Source organism: Gigantopelta aegis, chromosome 5 (assembly GCF_016097555.1).
Source record: "Gigantopelta aegis isolate Gae_Host chromosome 5, Gae_host_genome, whole genome shotgun sequence".
Taxonomy (NCBI): Eukaryota; Metazoa; Mollusca; class Gastropoda; order Neomphalida; family Peltospiridae; genus Gigantopelta; species Gigantopelta aegis.
This window is the reverse complement of record NC_054703.1, coordinates 36,466,775-36,480,779: the sequence shown is the minus strand read 5'-3', so window position 1 is coordinate 36,480,779 and position 14,005 is coordinate 36,466,775. Positions and strand designations below refer to the sequence as shown.

The 14,005-nt window shown below is 33.0% G+C and overlaps 1 protein-coding gene across 1 annotated transcript; it reads right to left on the bottom strand.

Annotated features, from left to right (window-relative positions):
* Nucleotides 1–469: 469 nt before the first annotated feature.
* LOC121373708 (cysteine dioxygenase type 1-like) lies at nucleotides 470–13,907 on the bottom strand. Its single transcript, XM_041500445.1, has 4 exons — nucleotides 13,588–13,907; nucleotides 4,797–5,035; nucleotides 3,381–3,548; nucleotides 470–2,032 (listed from the first exon to the last, which is right to left on the bottom strand). Coding segments are annotated over exons 1-4 (618 nt in total). The 5' UTR covers nucleotides 13,797–13,907; the 3' UTR covers nucleotides 470–2,030.
* Nucleotides 13,908–14,005: the final 98 nt, after the last annotated feature.

The following is a 14,005-nucleotide window of genomic DNA, read 5'->3' as shown; positions in this document are numbered from 1 at the left end:
CCTCTTTGAGCCTATGTGTCAAACTTATCAAATGTTTGACATCCAATAGCCGATTATTAATAATTCAATGTGTTCTAGTGTGTACGTTCTCTGTTCATATTTAGTTCCAAGAACCACACACACACACACACACACACGCACACACGCACATACACACACACACGCACACACACACATACACACACACACACACGTACACACACACACACACATATATATACACACACACGTACACACGCACACGCACATACATATACACACACACGTACACACATATACACACACACACACATATACACACACACACGCACGCACACACATATACACACACACACGTACACACGTACACACACATATACACACACATGCACGTCAACTACATTTATTGATAACTAATAAAATACCTACACGCAGACACACACACGTCAACACATTTGTTGACAACTAATAAAAGAAAACAAGCACTTACTTTACAGAACTTAAGTGATTTATTAGCATTGACTTTAAGACAATAAATTAACAATAACATAATAACCAACAACATTAACATATGATATGTGCAAATTGTGCAATATTGTCAATAGCAGAAAATGCAAACTAAATTTACATGAACAATCAAAAGAGTGTATATATAAGTGAGCACCAAAAGAAACACGAATATTAATTAAAATTTCTATCATTTATTTTAAAACTATTCAGTTCAAAGCACATTAGCGCTTGAGTGTCTTAAAATTATTAATGTCGTGTGACGGTTTTAGGCCAATTTTGACAGTCTATTTACCAAATTAATTTTATAATATACATTTACAGTGAAACAATTCTAAACCGGACACCCTTGGGACCAAGAAAAATGTCTGATTGTAAGAGGGGTCCGGTTTAGTAAGGTTTTAAAGTTCTGTCCTGGTTTTCAAAAAGGGACTCTGTAAAACGTCCGGTTTTGAAGGAATTCCGGATTGCAGAAGGTCCGGTCTTCAGAGGTTTAAAATTATATATATGTTTATATGTATATTCGTGTTTCTTTATAAAAGCAGAGAAATAGAGTAAACCAAAAATTGCTTAATATCACCTGTAATTATAAATCATGACATTTGTCCAGTCTTATTGATATCCAGGGGCGTAGCGTGAGCTGGACCGGGGGGGGGGGGGGGGGAAGGGGGGTCGAATATGAACCAAGTGGACCTTTTCTATTTTGTTTGTGCACCACATGAAACTCCGTATGTATAAACCTGTATGTTTTAGTTCTGAAAGCGGACCATTTGCTTCAGCAGGGGGGGAGGGGGGGGGGGGTCATCCATGATATCGGATCACTGGTTTACAATTAATTACAGACCAGTTCAACAGACCAGTTGATCTGAGTTTAGTTAGTCTGTATATTTGTCAAACAATAAGGGTCGAATTTACAAAAACCTCTTGTCTTAGACGCGAATAACTACATACATTTACATAGCTTAAAGGATATGTCCTGAGTTTTCAGACCTAACAAGACATCCATTTATCCCCCCCCCCCCCCCCCCCCCCCAAACAAAATAAACACACTCCCTGCTATCCTTTGTTTGTTTGGGGTTATATACATGTGTGTGTGTATATATATAAATATATATATATATATTCTTGCTTATATCCAATTACGGTTCAAACACGCTGACTTGGGCAACATCTCAGCTATCTACGCTGTCTGTCCAGGACAGTGGGTTAGTGATTAATTGTTAGCGGTTATTGAAAGAGACGTCAGTATAGTGGTCTTACGTCTACCCATTGAGTCGTTAAAACTCGCTCTGGGTGGGAGCCGGTACCGCGCTGTGTTTCGGAATACAATCATTAGAAGCGTATTTAGCTGTTCAATACGTGGTTATGTAGTCAACAGATAATTATACCAATGCGATATAAATATTAAAGATAGTTCCAGTTTTATATCATAATATAATCACAAATGTTTTTGTTTTGTTATGACTATGAACGTCTAAAACATATCCTGAATTAACACAACACTCGACCACAGGCCACGATGCTGCAAAATTCACGTTGTTGTTTTCTGAAAGTAGAAGAGTTTGTTTCAGTAATAAATTATAGCTATACATCATTTTTTGCAAGACATCATTATTTAAATCAACACTTACTATTTCTACAATCTTTGGATATAATATATAGTTATTAACAGTATTTTAATTTACATTATACTAGTATTTGATATTAATATTCTGGTTCGTTCGATAAACATGCTGAATAGACACACACTAGTTAAACTCGCTCTGGATGGGACCTGGTCCCGGGGTGCGAACCCAGTACCTACCAGCCTTAAGTCCGATGGCTTAACTACCCAGAACAGTGGGTTAGTGATTAGTTGTTACTGGTCAGTGAGAGACAGAGGTCTGTGTAGTGAGTTACACCTACCCATTGAGTCATTAAAACTCAGTCTGAGTGGAAGCTCTAGAGCCGACAACAGGATGCGAACCCAGTACCTACCAGCCTTAAGTCTGATGGCTTAACCGATACACCACCAAGAGCGGTGTTGATGTATTATATCTACTGCTTACGAATATACCACCTCTACCTGAATATAATAATGACGTATTATACCTCTACCTGGCCCTAATACTGACGTGTTACACCTCTACCTGAATTTAATAATGACGTATTATACCTCTACGTGAATCTAATAATGACGTATTATACCTCTACGTGAATCTAATAATGACGTATTATACCTCTACCTGAATATAATAATGACGTATTATACGTCTACCTGACTATAATAATGACGTATTATACCTCTATCAGAATCTAATAATGACGTGTTACACCTCAACCTGAATCTAATAATGAAGTATTATACGTCTACCTGAATCTAATAATGACGTATTATATCTCTACCTGGCCCTAATACTGACGTGTTACACCTCTACCTGAATTTAATAATGACGTATTATACCTCTACGTGAATCTAATAATGACGTATTATACCTCTACGTGAATCTAATAATGACGTATTATACCTCAACCTGAATATAATAATGACGTATTATACCTCTACCTGAATATAATAATGACGTATTATACCTCTATCAGAATCTAATAATGACGTGTTACACCTCAACCTGAATCTAATAATGAAGTATTATACGTCTACCTGAATCTAATAATGAAGTATTATACGTCTACCTGAATCTAATAATGACGTATTATACGTGTACCTGAATCTAATAATGACGTATTATACGTCTACTTGAATCTAATAATGAAGTATTATACCTCTACCTGAATCTAATAATGACGTGTTATACCTCTACCTGAATCTAATAATGAAGTATTATACGTCTACCTGAATCTAATAATGACGTATTACACCTCTACCTGAATCTAATAATGAGTAATATACCCACATTCCGACTTCACTCCGTTTATGCTCCACAGCGCCATTTGACCCATAGTCACGTGACTGGTTTGCTCGTCGAAACACTTGACCTCAGAAAATGGCGGAGAGTACAGATGAAGGGTGATGGCCGGCTCAGCATGGCTCGGGTTCGAAACCCGGTGGAGTCCAATCTTATCTGTGAAGACAAATCACATCAGATGAATATTTCTCCCTCGTAATGAAAATAATTTAAAACTTGATACGTGTGTAGCCACGAGATCTGACAATGGTCAGTAGTGTGTGTGTGTTCGTGCGTGCATGCATGTGTGTGTGTGCGGGGCGGGGGGGGGGGGGGGGGTTACTGCCTCTCTCTCTGACTCATGTACGTTTTTTGTACATTCCATTATTGCACTGGTGAGGACAGTATTCGTTATTTCTGATAACACACAGGAGGCCTCTGAAAATTGCGCGAACGATCGTTTCGATCGCGTGTCGTTCGCGCAAGTTTAGTTTTGTGTAACCCATTTTTCGTTCTCGCCCCCCCCCCCCCCCCAAAAAACTAGACATTAAAAATATTTTACACTATCATTTGTCACTGTTCATATAATGATATATTGTCACAGTTCATATAATGATATATTTATAAAGGGTTATTGAAAATGAAAAAACTAAATTGCGTAACTCATATTTGACATGTGATATCGATTTAAAAACAGACATTCATTCCAAAGTGATGACTACACCACAGCCAATGACATTCAATGAAATAACACAATCGAAACTGGTTACCTGAAACTGACTGCTCTGTTACGTATAAGTTAGACAACCAGTTGTAAAATAAAGTATATACAGGACGCGACGTTACATATTTGAAAAACAAAACTGAGTTTAAACGAAATTTAAACGATTTTGTCAACTATAACTTATTTACTATGCATTTGGGCGATAAGTTATTTCAAATGTCCAAGAAAAATGTTAATTTCATTTGATGGCGTAGCTTTGTCTTTCATGTCATCACCTTGGAACAGCCAATCAGGTGTTCTTAAATCGATCACCTATGCGTGTTTTGTCGCCATGTTGGAGGCGGATCTATCTCATTGGGTAGAGCGCTCGCCCGATGTGATTGCATACTAGGATTGAATCACCTCAGTGGACCCATTCTCTGATTGCCCCCCCCCCCCCCCCCCCCATCCCATCTAGTTCCCCACGACTGGTATACTAAAGACCGTGGTATGTGATGTCCAGGTTGTGGGAAAGTGCACATAAAAGATGGAAACATGTAGAGGGTTTTCTCTGAAGACTAGACTACGTGTCAGAATTACCAAATGTTTGACATCCAGCAGCCGATGATTAATTAATCAATGTGTTCTAGTGGTGTCGTTAAACAAAAACAAACTTTAACGTTTCTTCATCGCCATGTTATACTAAAATAAAAAATATTTACCGTGAATATAAGCACACGTATCTTTGGTGTGCTTGCGTTCCATTGTTTTGGACATCGAAGCCTCACTGTCGGAATCGGTCGGCCAATCAAATCTCTCCTCCAAGACCTCGCCATCTAGAATCTTCATGAAACAGTGCGAGTTCGCATGCGCGTGGATGGAACTCCCCTGGCTCATGTTCCAGCACAGAACAAGTAGGTTAAACTTGCCGTTACCATTGGAAACTAGATTTCGAGTGTATCTGAAAAAAAATTAATCAATAAATGTTTGACGACACCCTAGTACAAAAACCCTCAAAACAAAACAAAAACAAAATAAACAAACAAAAATAACCCACCCAAAACAAACAGAAACAAACAACAACAAATCGGGTGTTTTGCTAAGTTAGGCCCTATATGATAATGATCAACATCACAGTAAAATTCTAAAATTACTAATGAAAATATTGTAGACATCAATGAAAGTCATATTTTTGGAAGACACAATGAAGCATTAAATAATGTTTTTTTTAAATATAACAAAATCTTCAAAACGACAAAAAATAAACTCTAAGGTCAGACAATGAAAACAGTGTATGGGCCTGTAGTAAATAAACCAACACTGAACTGAACTATCAAAGCAAAACAAAAGGACAGATTTGGAAAGTAAACAACTGCGGACTATCAAAACAACAAAATTTATTTAAAATCTTCAAAAAGACACAAAAAAGCACGCGCGCGCGCGCACACACACACACACACACACACACACACACACACACACACACACACACACACACACACATACATATATATATATATATATATATATATATATATATCACAGGTAAGTAAAAAAACAATTGGAATCTTAAGAATTTCAACAAAAGTTCAGGATAATTTAACTAGAGCACATTGATTAAATAAATACATGGTAATATTGCAAAATATATTCATCGGATAATAACTCAGTATTTTTATAGAGACTGGTATGAAGCAGGGGTTAGGTATATAAATGACTTAATAGATCACAATGGTAAATTTTATACATATGAACAATTTATTACAATATACAATGTTAAAATTAATTGTATACATTACTATAGTATTTTAAGTGCAGTCAAGCGGTATTGCAAGGCACATAAAATAAATCAATTCAAAAAAAAAAAAAAAAAATACATTCTTCCTTTCAATAATTCTAAACTCGACATAAACTGCAAAGACAGTAAAAATTGTAATATATTGCTTGGATCAAAATTTCAAAAAAATACATACAATTTAAAATGGGAAATTGAGCTAAACTGTCATTATTAAGAATACGATTGGAAACTTATAAATGCAATGCCATTTCGCTGCACGGACAACACAGAAATAAAATGGTTTCAGTACAAAATTATCCACAGAATATTACCAGATAACCGTTCTTTACATACCATAGGATATATTGAGTCTGCACTTTGTTCTTTTTGTAAAGATTAAATATCAACATTAATTCATTTATTTTTCAACTGTAGTAAAATTAATCCCATTTGGAAAGGGTTGACAGAATGGATCCTTGAAAAAACCAGGTATATCAATGAATTTTACAGAACAAAAAGTAATTTTGGGTTTTAGAACAAGTAACAATGATCCAATTAATTTAATTATATTATTAACTAAGCAGATTATATTTAAGAGTCACTTGAAAAGTTATACATGTATTCCAAATATGGAATGGATTAAAAAAGAATTAGATCTATATTATAATATTACAAAATGTGTAGCCTTTTCCAAGTGTGAATATGATAAATTTGTTACATTTTGGTCAGTGAGTCACAATTTATTTAAGGAATAAATTTAATTATTATTATTTATTTATTTTAATGTTATTTTATTTATTATTTTTTACTTTATTTTTTTCCCATATTCACTTTCATATAACATTGCTCTTGTAGTAACAATTGTATCTTTATTTTTTTTCTTTCCTTTTTATTGTCCCCAGAAACATAAGCAAGGTCAAGGTTGGAGCCTTGAATCATTGCTGTACATGGTATTATTGTATATACATAAACGATACATAATTAAAGCTATACACTTGTATATAAAGCACTTATTAAACAATATGTGTATACATATGCATGTGCGTGTGTGTGTATGGGAGAGAGAGAGAGTGGGGGGGGGGGGGGGGGAGAGAGAGACAGACAGACACGGACGTGTGGAGTAAAAGGGATGAAGCCGAAGATAGATAAAAGGGAACACAAAGGGCGCGAGCCGTATGCACACATGCATAGTATTCAATATTAAGATGAAACAGATAGGCTTAACATGATACTGTAAAACGGGATATTAACAATGCATAAGCCTTACATAACTGAAGGGGAAATGTTCTGGAGACTAGGAAGAAGAGTACTAGAAATAGAAATAAAGAGTGAGAAAAAGAAAGAAAAACAGAACTTTCTTGAAAGGTAAATAAGATCAATCAGATCTTAAAAAGAAAAGAAATTATAGGAAGTCGAGATACGTTTTCCGAACTGGCGATATTTTGCATAAAAGTATGCTTATTAGCATATTCTTATATTTTGTTATTAATAATTTGTTTGAGGAACTGCTGCCAAGGTTCCCACTGATCATCAAAGTCTTTATACAGGCAATTTTTATAAAATATATATTTTTCAATCTGTATTTTATTAATAATGAATCTTAGCATTGCATTTTTATTTAATCTGATCTTTTGTAATTTCGTTCTATATATATAATACTTACTAGTAATATTAATAATCAACCAATTAATAAAACAATGCTTTTTTGTTATGATACCAAATAAAGCCATGTTTTTATCCAACTGTTAAAACTTTGGTTGTTTGATTTTGTTGTTTTACAAATATATAATTTAATGGCTCTGATTAAAGAAGCATATTCTAAAAAAAATTGGATTGTTCTTGATATTTTGCAAATACTTCATATAAATAAAAGGTTTGCCAAGTTTAGGTGGGTTTTTTTTTTTTTTTTTTTGCTGCTATTGTACCAAATGTTTAGGCTCAATAAGTCTTCATTATTATCAGGCGTTTCTTTCTGTTGAATGGTAAGCCAGCTTTGTAACACATCTTTCCTAAAATTATTTTTAATTTTTGTTATTTTTAACTGAATATAATAATCTCCATACTTAATCATATTTGCAGTCGTTAAACCTGTTACAGCTTGGAAAAGATGTGTCCATTTCGAGTTTGATATTAGAAATCTTCTTACCAAGTAGCGTTTAATGCAGTTGTAAAATTTCTAATGTTTACCATTTTGATGCCTCCATTTACATAATCTTGCATTAGTACTTCTCTTTTGACTTTTTCTGGTTTGTTTTGCCAAATAAAATTAAAAAACATTTTAGTTATTTGTTTTGTTATTTGATCTGGTACATTTGGTAATGCAATTAATAAATGTGTTATTTTTTAAATTATTAAGGTTTTGATAACAATGACACGACCCAGTGGAGTTAATTTTCTAGTGGACCACTGTTTTAACATTTTTTTTCATCTCCATTAACTTCGGTTCAAAGTTAGTTTGAATTATTTCTTCAATATTAACTGAAAAATATACTTCTAGTAAGGAAAAGGTTTCTGCACCCCATTCTAACTTCCATTTTGGACGTGAAAAACATCTTTTGAATATTTTTTACTGCCTATCCAGATGATTTTTGATTTCGAGTAGTTTATGTTTAATCCAGATACGTTGGCATACAGGTCTAATATTTGTAAAGTGCAATTCAGGGATTTGTGGGTTCCATCTAAAATGAGGGAGGTGTCATCAGCGTACTGCGATATTAAATATTCTTGCCCGTTTACAGTTATACCTTTTATAGCCTTTGAATTTCTTATTAAATTATGAAAATATAGGGGGAAAGTGGATCGCCTTGTCTACAACCTCTTTCTAGTTTAAAACTTTCTGACAGAAATCCATTTAGTAACATTCTTGATTCTGAGTTATTACAAAATGTTTTAATCCATGATTTAATTGACATTTTAAAATTGAAAAACTCAAGTGCTTGTTCAACGAACGACCAAAAGACAGAGTCAAAAGCCTTTTCAAAATCTACCAGGAACAATAAGCCAGGAATTTTATTAACTTCTGTATATTGCATTATATCATATATTAGTCTTACATTTTCAGCTAAAAATCGACCTTTAATGAACCCAGTTTGATCTTTTGAAATTATTTTATCTACCGGTAGCACTTTTTTAATTCTGTTAGCAATGCAGCCAGAGGCAATTTTGTATATACAATTTAATAATGTAATTGGTCGCCAGTTTTTTAAAAAGTGTTTAGGTTTATTAGGTTTTGGTATGCATGTAATAATTCCTAATTTTTGTGTGTTGGACATTTCGTTTATAGTATAGCTGTAATTAATGGATCTAACAATAAAATGCCCGAGATCCTTCCAAAACATTTGTTAAAACACCGCAGAAAATCCATCAGACCCTGGGCTTTTATCGTTTTTCATAGTTTTAAGGAACGTTAATGCTTCTGAATATGTTATTTCTCCTTCTAGTTCCTGTGCTGTATCTGTTAACTTATTAGCTTCAATGTTGTAGATATACTGGATGTTTTCGTTATTTCTTTGATTTGTTTTGGAGAAGAGTTTTTGATAAAATACTTTCGTTTCTTCTAGAATTTGCTTTTGGTCTGTTATTACACTACCATTTTCAAGTTCCAATCTAGAAATTAGTTTATTATGATTCCATATTACAAAAATATTTTGTCGGCTTTTCTCTTTCTTCGACCCACTTTGCCCTAGATCTAATAAAATGCCCTTATAATTTATTTCGTCTAATTTCTATTAACTCGTTTCTTTTTTCTTCTAACAAATTGGAATTAACTGTACATTCATCTTCTTCTAATACTTGTATTTCTTCTATTAATGTTTTCTCTTTAACTTTCTCTTTTTGAATGCTGAGTATGAAATGGTTCTCCCTCTTATCTCCATTAGTAAAACTTCAAAAAACAGTTGATCATTAATTGTAAACTGAATTTCTTCATTTAAGATATTGTTGATATTTTCTAGATCATATAGAGGGATTGCGTATTGACATTTAATATTTGAAATGGTTTCCTGAATGGTTTGTACATATGTTTTATCTTTAAGTAGGGAATTGTTAAACTTCCATAGTCCCTTACCAAGTATTAAGTGCTGTAGCTTTAAATGTAAAGCGACCCCGGAGTGGTCAGATCTATATGAGCTGTCTATTTTAACTTTTTGAACAAATTGCATTAGATTGTCTGAAAGAAGAAAAAAGTCCAGTCGAGCTTGTTTTACTTGATTTTTTTTCACCCAAGTATATTTTTTTAAACTGGGGATACAGTTCTCGGAATGGATCTTTAAAACTATATTTTTCTAAGTTTTCTAGTAGTTTGTCTAGCTTTAGGGTTATTGATATGTGTATAATTATTTGTATCTAAACATTTATAAGTACAAAATTAAAATCACCACATAAAATATATTTTTCGTTTCCAATTTCTTCAATTATTTTTAAAATATTTTCATAAAAGTGCGCATTGTTCTTATTAGGACTATAAATGTTGGCAAGGGTAATTCTTTCCCCCTCTATGGTTAAATCTAATAATAAGTAATTACCCAAAGTATCAATTTTTATATTATGTAATTTGTACTCAAAATTATTATTAAATAAAATAGCTACACCCCTAGAGTTACTTTTATAAGAGTTAAATATGCATTTGAATCCCCACTGAGTTTGTATATATGGTTCTAATTCTTTTGTAAAATGAGTATCTTGTAAACAGTATATACAATATTTCTTTTGTTTTAAGTAATTAAGTACATCCCTCCTTTTTTCAGGATTTCCCAATCCCTGGCAATTAACTGTCATTATTTGTAAACTAGCCATGTGTACAGTCTTAAATATGGTATTTTATTCTTTATATACATGTATGTTGTAATATAACTACCGATACCTATTAGGCCAGTTTGGAAATGTGTGCTTGAAAGAGAGAATATACAAAATGTATAGTACATTATATAGAAAAAGTACAGACAAACGTTTGAGAAACGAAATCTAGGGTGTCTCTATTCAAGGCGGACTTTGTTGACAGTGGGCTGGTTTTAAATATAAATGATTAGTTTAGAAAAAGAGCTCTTTATAGATTAATAAACTCGGTATACTCAGTTTGATGTGAGCTGTTTTAGATGTGTGTTCAAGGGCACTTTAAACTACTAAGAAATTAACATTTTTGTTTAAAGAAAACTTATACTGAGACCTTCAAAAAAAGTAAGTGCTATAAATTGCGAACCCATATAAGCAAGCCACAGTTTGACGAGGTGAGTACCATAAGCTGGAGTGAACACTATAAACGTTCCACTCCACCAGCTGCTGGTTTTGAAGCGTGGTATTGACTGCTTTCGTGAACATCTATACTGATATATATTTATGTGCGACATTATTTTTACAGAGATATGATAATAGTAATCATACTATATACAATAGTGTCGACAGAAGGACCAATGACACTGATGATGATGACGATGATACCAATGAAAATGACGATGACAACAGTACTAGTACCAATAGTAAACACCGACAATATAAGCAATATTATTCAAATTAATAATAACTGTTATAATAATAATTGTTTTCAATTTGTAATTAGTATTATATACCGCTGTTATACTACGTCCTAAGTCACCATCGCTACCGCAATCAGAAGTACTTCTGCTACCAGTAAGATATACTGAATAGTAAATAATACCTCTACTTTCACTACTACCATCACTATCAATAATAATAATAATAATAATAATAATAATAATAATAATAATAATAATAATAAATAATAATAATAATAATAATATATAAATAAACACATTGTAACACCCGTACTATTTCTACCTCAACTACCACAGCACTATTACCAGTAATAAGTAAATCATACAGTATTAAAGGAAACAGAAAAAAATCCAAATCTAAATGTGCACTTAGATAAATAACTAGAATTTGGGTTAAATAAAATAACAAAATAAACGAATGATTGAATGAATGAATGAATGAATAATAAAAGAAAGATCAAAATATTTAACAACGTATCGAAAAATTATAATACATAAATAAGTAAATAAATATCAATAAATCAAATATAAATGAATTTTTTGTGTGTATGCAAAATATAGTATAACAAAGTAAACACTGCTAATGGTAATGTGTTTTACTGATTGTGCGTGATGTTCAAACTATGATGATATTGTCTTAGCAGGTTATCTAAATAGATGTAAAATAGGTTTACCCTCGCCGTATAATTTTATGATTTGAATCGGGCTGAATATTTAAGAGAAGAAGAAATAATAATAATAATAATAATAATAATAATAATAAATAAGTATATAAATGTTTTTAAAATAATGATAAAAAATAATAAACCCTTAAAAACGACCAAGCCCCCCCCCCTAAAAAAAAAATAATAATAATAAATAAATAAATAAAAAAATAAATAAATGAAATAAAATAAAATTAAAATAAATAAATAGTATATATTTAAAAAAAAATAAGAAGAAAAAGACAGTGGCAATACTATCAGTGCCCTATGAGTAATACCACTGTAGGATTATATTAATGCTGCATGTATGTTATGTTTTAAACGGAATTATGATAAAAGTATGTACCCTATATATACAGGTCTATTTGTAATAAAGTTCAGTCAATAAAACCATATTTTAAGTATTAGCTATGTTGGATGTAACGTCAGTAGAGTCTAGCAGAAGTCTATGTGCCGAATGAACTGCCTTTGAAATGCGTGTGACGTGTCCTGGTGAAGCCTTTAAGTCTGTGTTATAGTCAACTTTTATAACTCTCTCATTCTACAGTTTCGCGTAGATGTTCCCTCCAGCCTACCAAGCAGTTTGAACACGTGGACTTTGTTTCGTTTTCCAGAGACATTGATAGTTCACTGCTGTCAGATCCTCCGCAAATGAAATTCCTGTACCTTTAAGTTTCTTTCTATTTTGCATTACTTCTAATTTCGGTTTTCGAGAATGGAATTTAACAATAATTCCTGTCTTTCCCATCACTGAACTGTGCGCAATGTCAGTCGTATTCTTTATGTCTAAACCCAGTTTATTTTTAACCAAATCGACAACTTTTTGTTCACTTGATGTTACTATATATTGTTGTTGAATGTATGTACGTATGTATGTAAATGTTTATTATATGTATGTATGGTTATGTAAACAAAAATGGTTAAATAATTAAAACAAAATAATAATAATAATAATAATCATCGGCTATTGGATGTCAAACATTTGGTAATTTTGCATATAGTCTGTAAGAGAAAAACTTTAATTCGTAGCAAGGTATCTTTTATATGCACCATCCCACAGACAGGAGAGCACATATCACGGTCTTTGATATAAGAGTCGTTGTGCACTATCCGGAATGGGAAATAGCCAAATGGCCCCACCGACGGGGATCGATCCAAGAGATAACAACAGAAATATTTTCTTAATGTTAGGATCAGACTACCAACTGTCTCGACGAAGTTGGACAACAGACCGATCTCTAGACTTCTACGACTGTCCAGTTGCTAGTATGAGCAAATATCGTCGTAGACACCTTCTGCGACCGATTGATTAGTTGTTAATCTGAGGGCAACCGTCATAAGATGGGAGTTGAGGTAATTACAGCGCAACTGTCGAGTTGGTCAACTCCGTCGTGACAGTTGATATTTTAATGCTAGCATAAAAAAATTAATTAAAAAAAACACCCTCCCCAATTAACGCACAAAATGAACAACAAAAAATAATAATAATTTGTTTTAAGAAGTCAATATAAGTATGACTTACTTGTGCTGATCCATCATGGCATATTTCTTCCAATCCTCTGGGTTACTTTTGTACGCCTTCATCAGCGCCGTCACATATTCAACGTTCACTCGATCTTTGGAGAAAATCTTTTCAAGTTGTTTCAAGAGTTCATCAAGCGACTTTGGGGCGACAATCTTCGTAACATCTTCAAAACTTTCGGTACAACAGCAGGGCGTTTGGCAAGACATTGCTTTAAATTGATAAAACAAACCGAATTTTAAAATATTTGTCTTTATGTCTGTCCTTTCTGTCTTTCTTAATTCGTTTTTTCCTCTGTGATAAAAGCTTCAACGCGGCAGTTGTCGAAGTGACTAAGGCTAGTATTGTTCTCGTTTTTATACTCTCCGACAATCGATCCTACCACATTAGGTAATGTGTCCGGTACCGGTACAAACTA

What these genes read in the sequence shown, in the direction of transcription:
- LOC121373708 (XM_041500445.1), bottom strand. Translation starts at nt 13,796, where the DNA reads ATGTCTTGCCAAACGCCCTGCTGTTGTACCGAAAGTTTTGAAGATGTT. An exon ending in GCCATGATGGATCAGCACAA is followed by an intron (nt 5,036 to 13,587) that starts GTAAGTCATACT and finishes ATTTTTTTTCAG; the next exon opens with ATACACTCGAAATCTAGTTT. An exon ending in TACGTGTGCTTATATTCACG is followed by an intron (nt 3,549 to 4,796) that starts GTAAATATTTTT and finishes TTGTCTTCACAG; the next exon opens with ATAAGATTGGACTCCACCGG.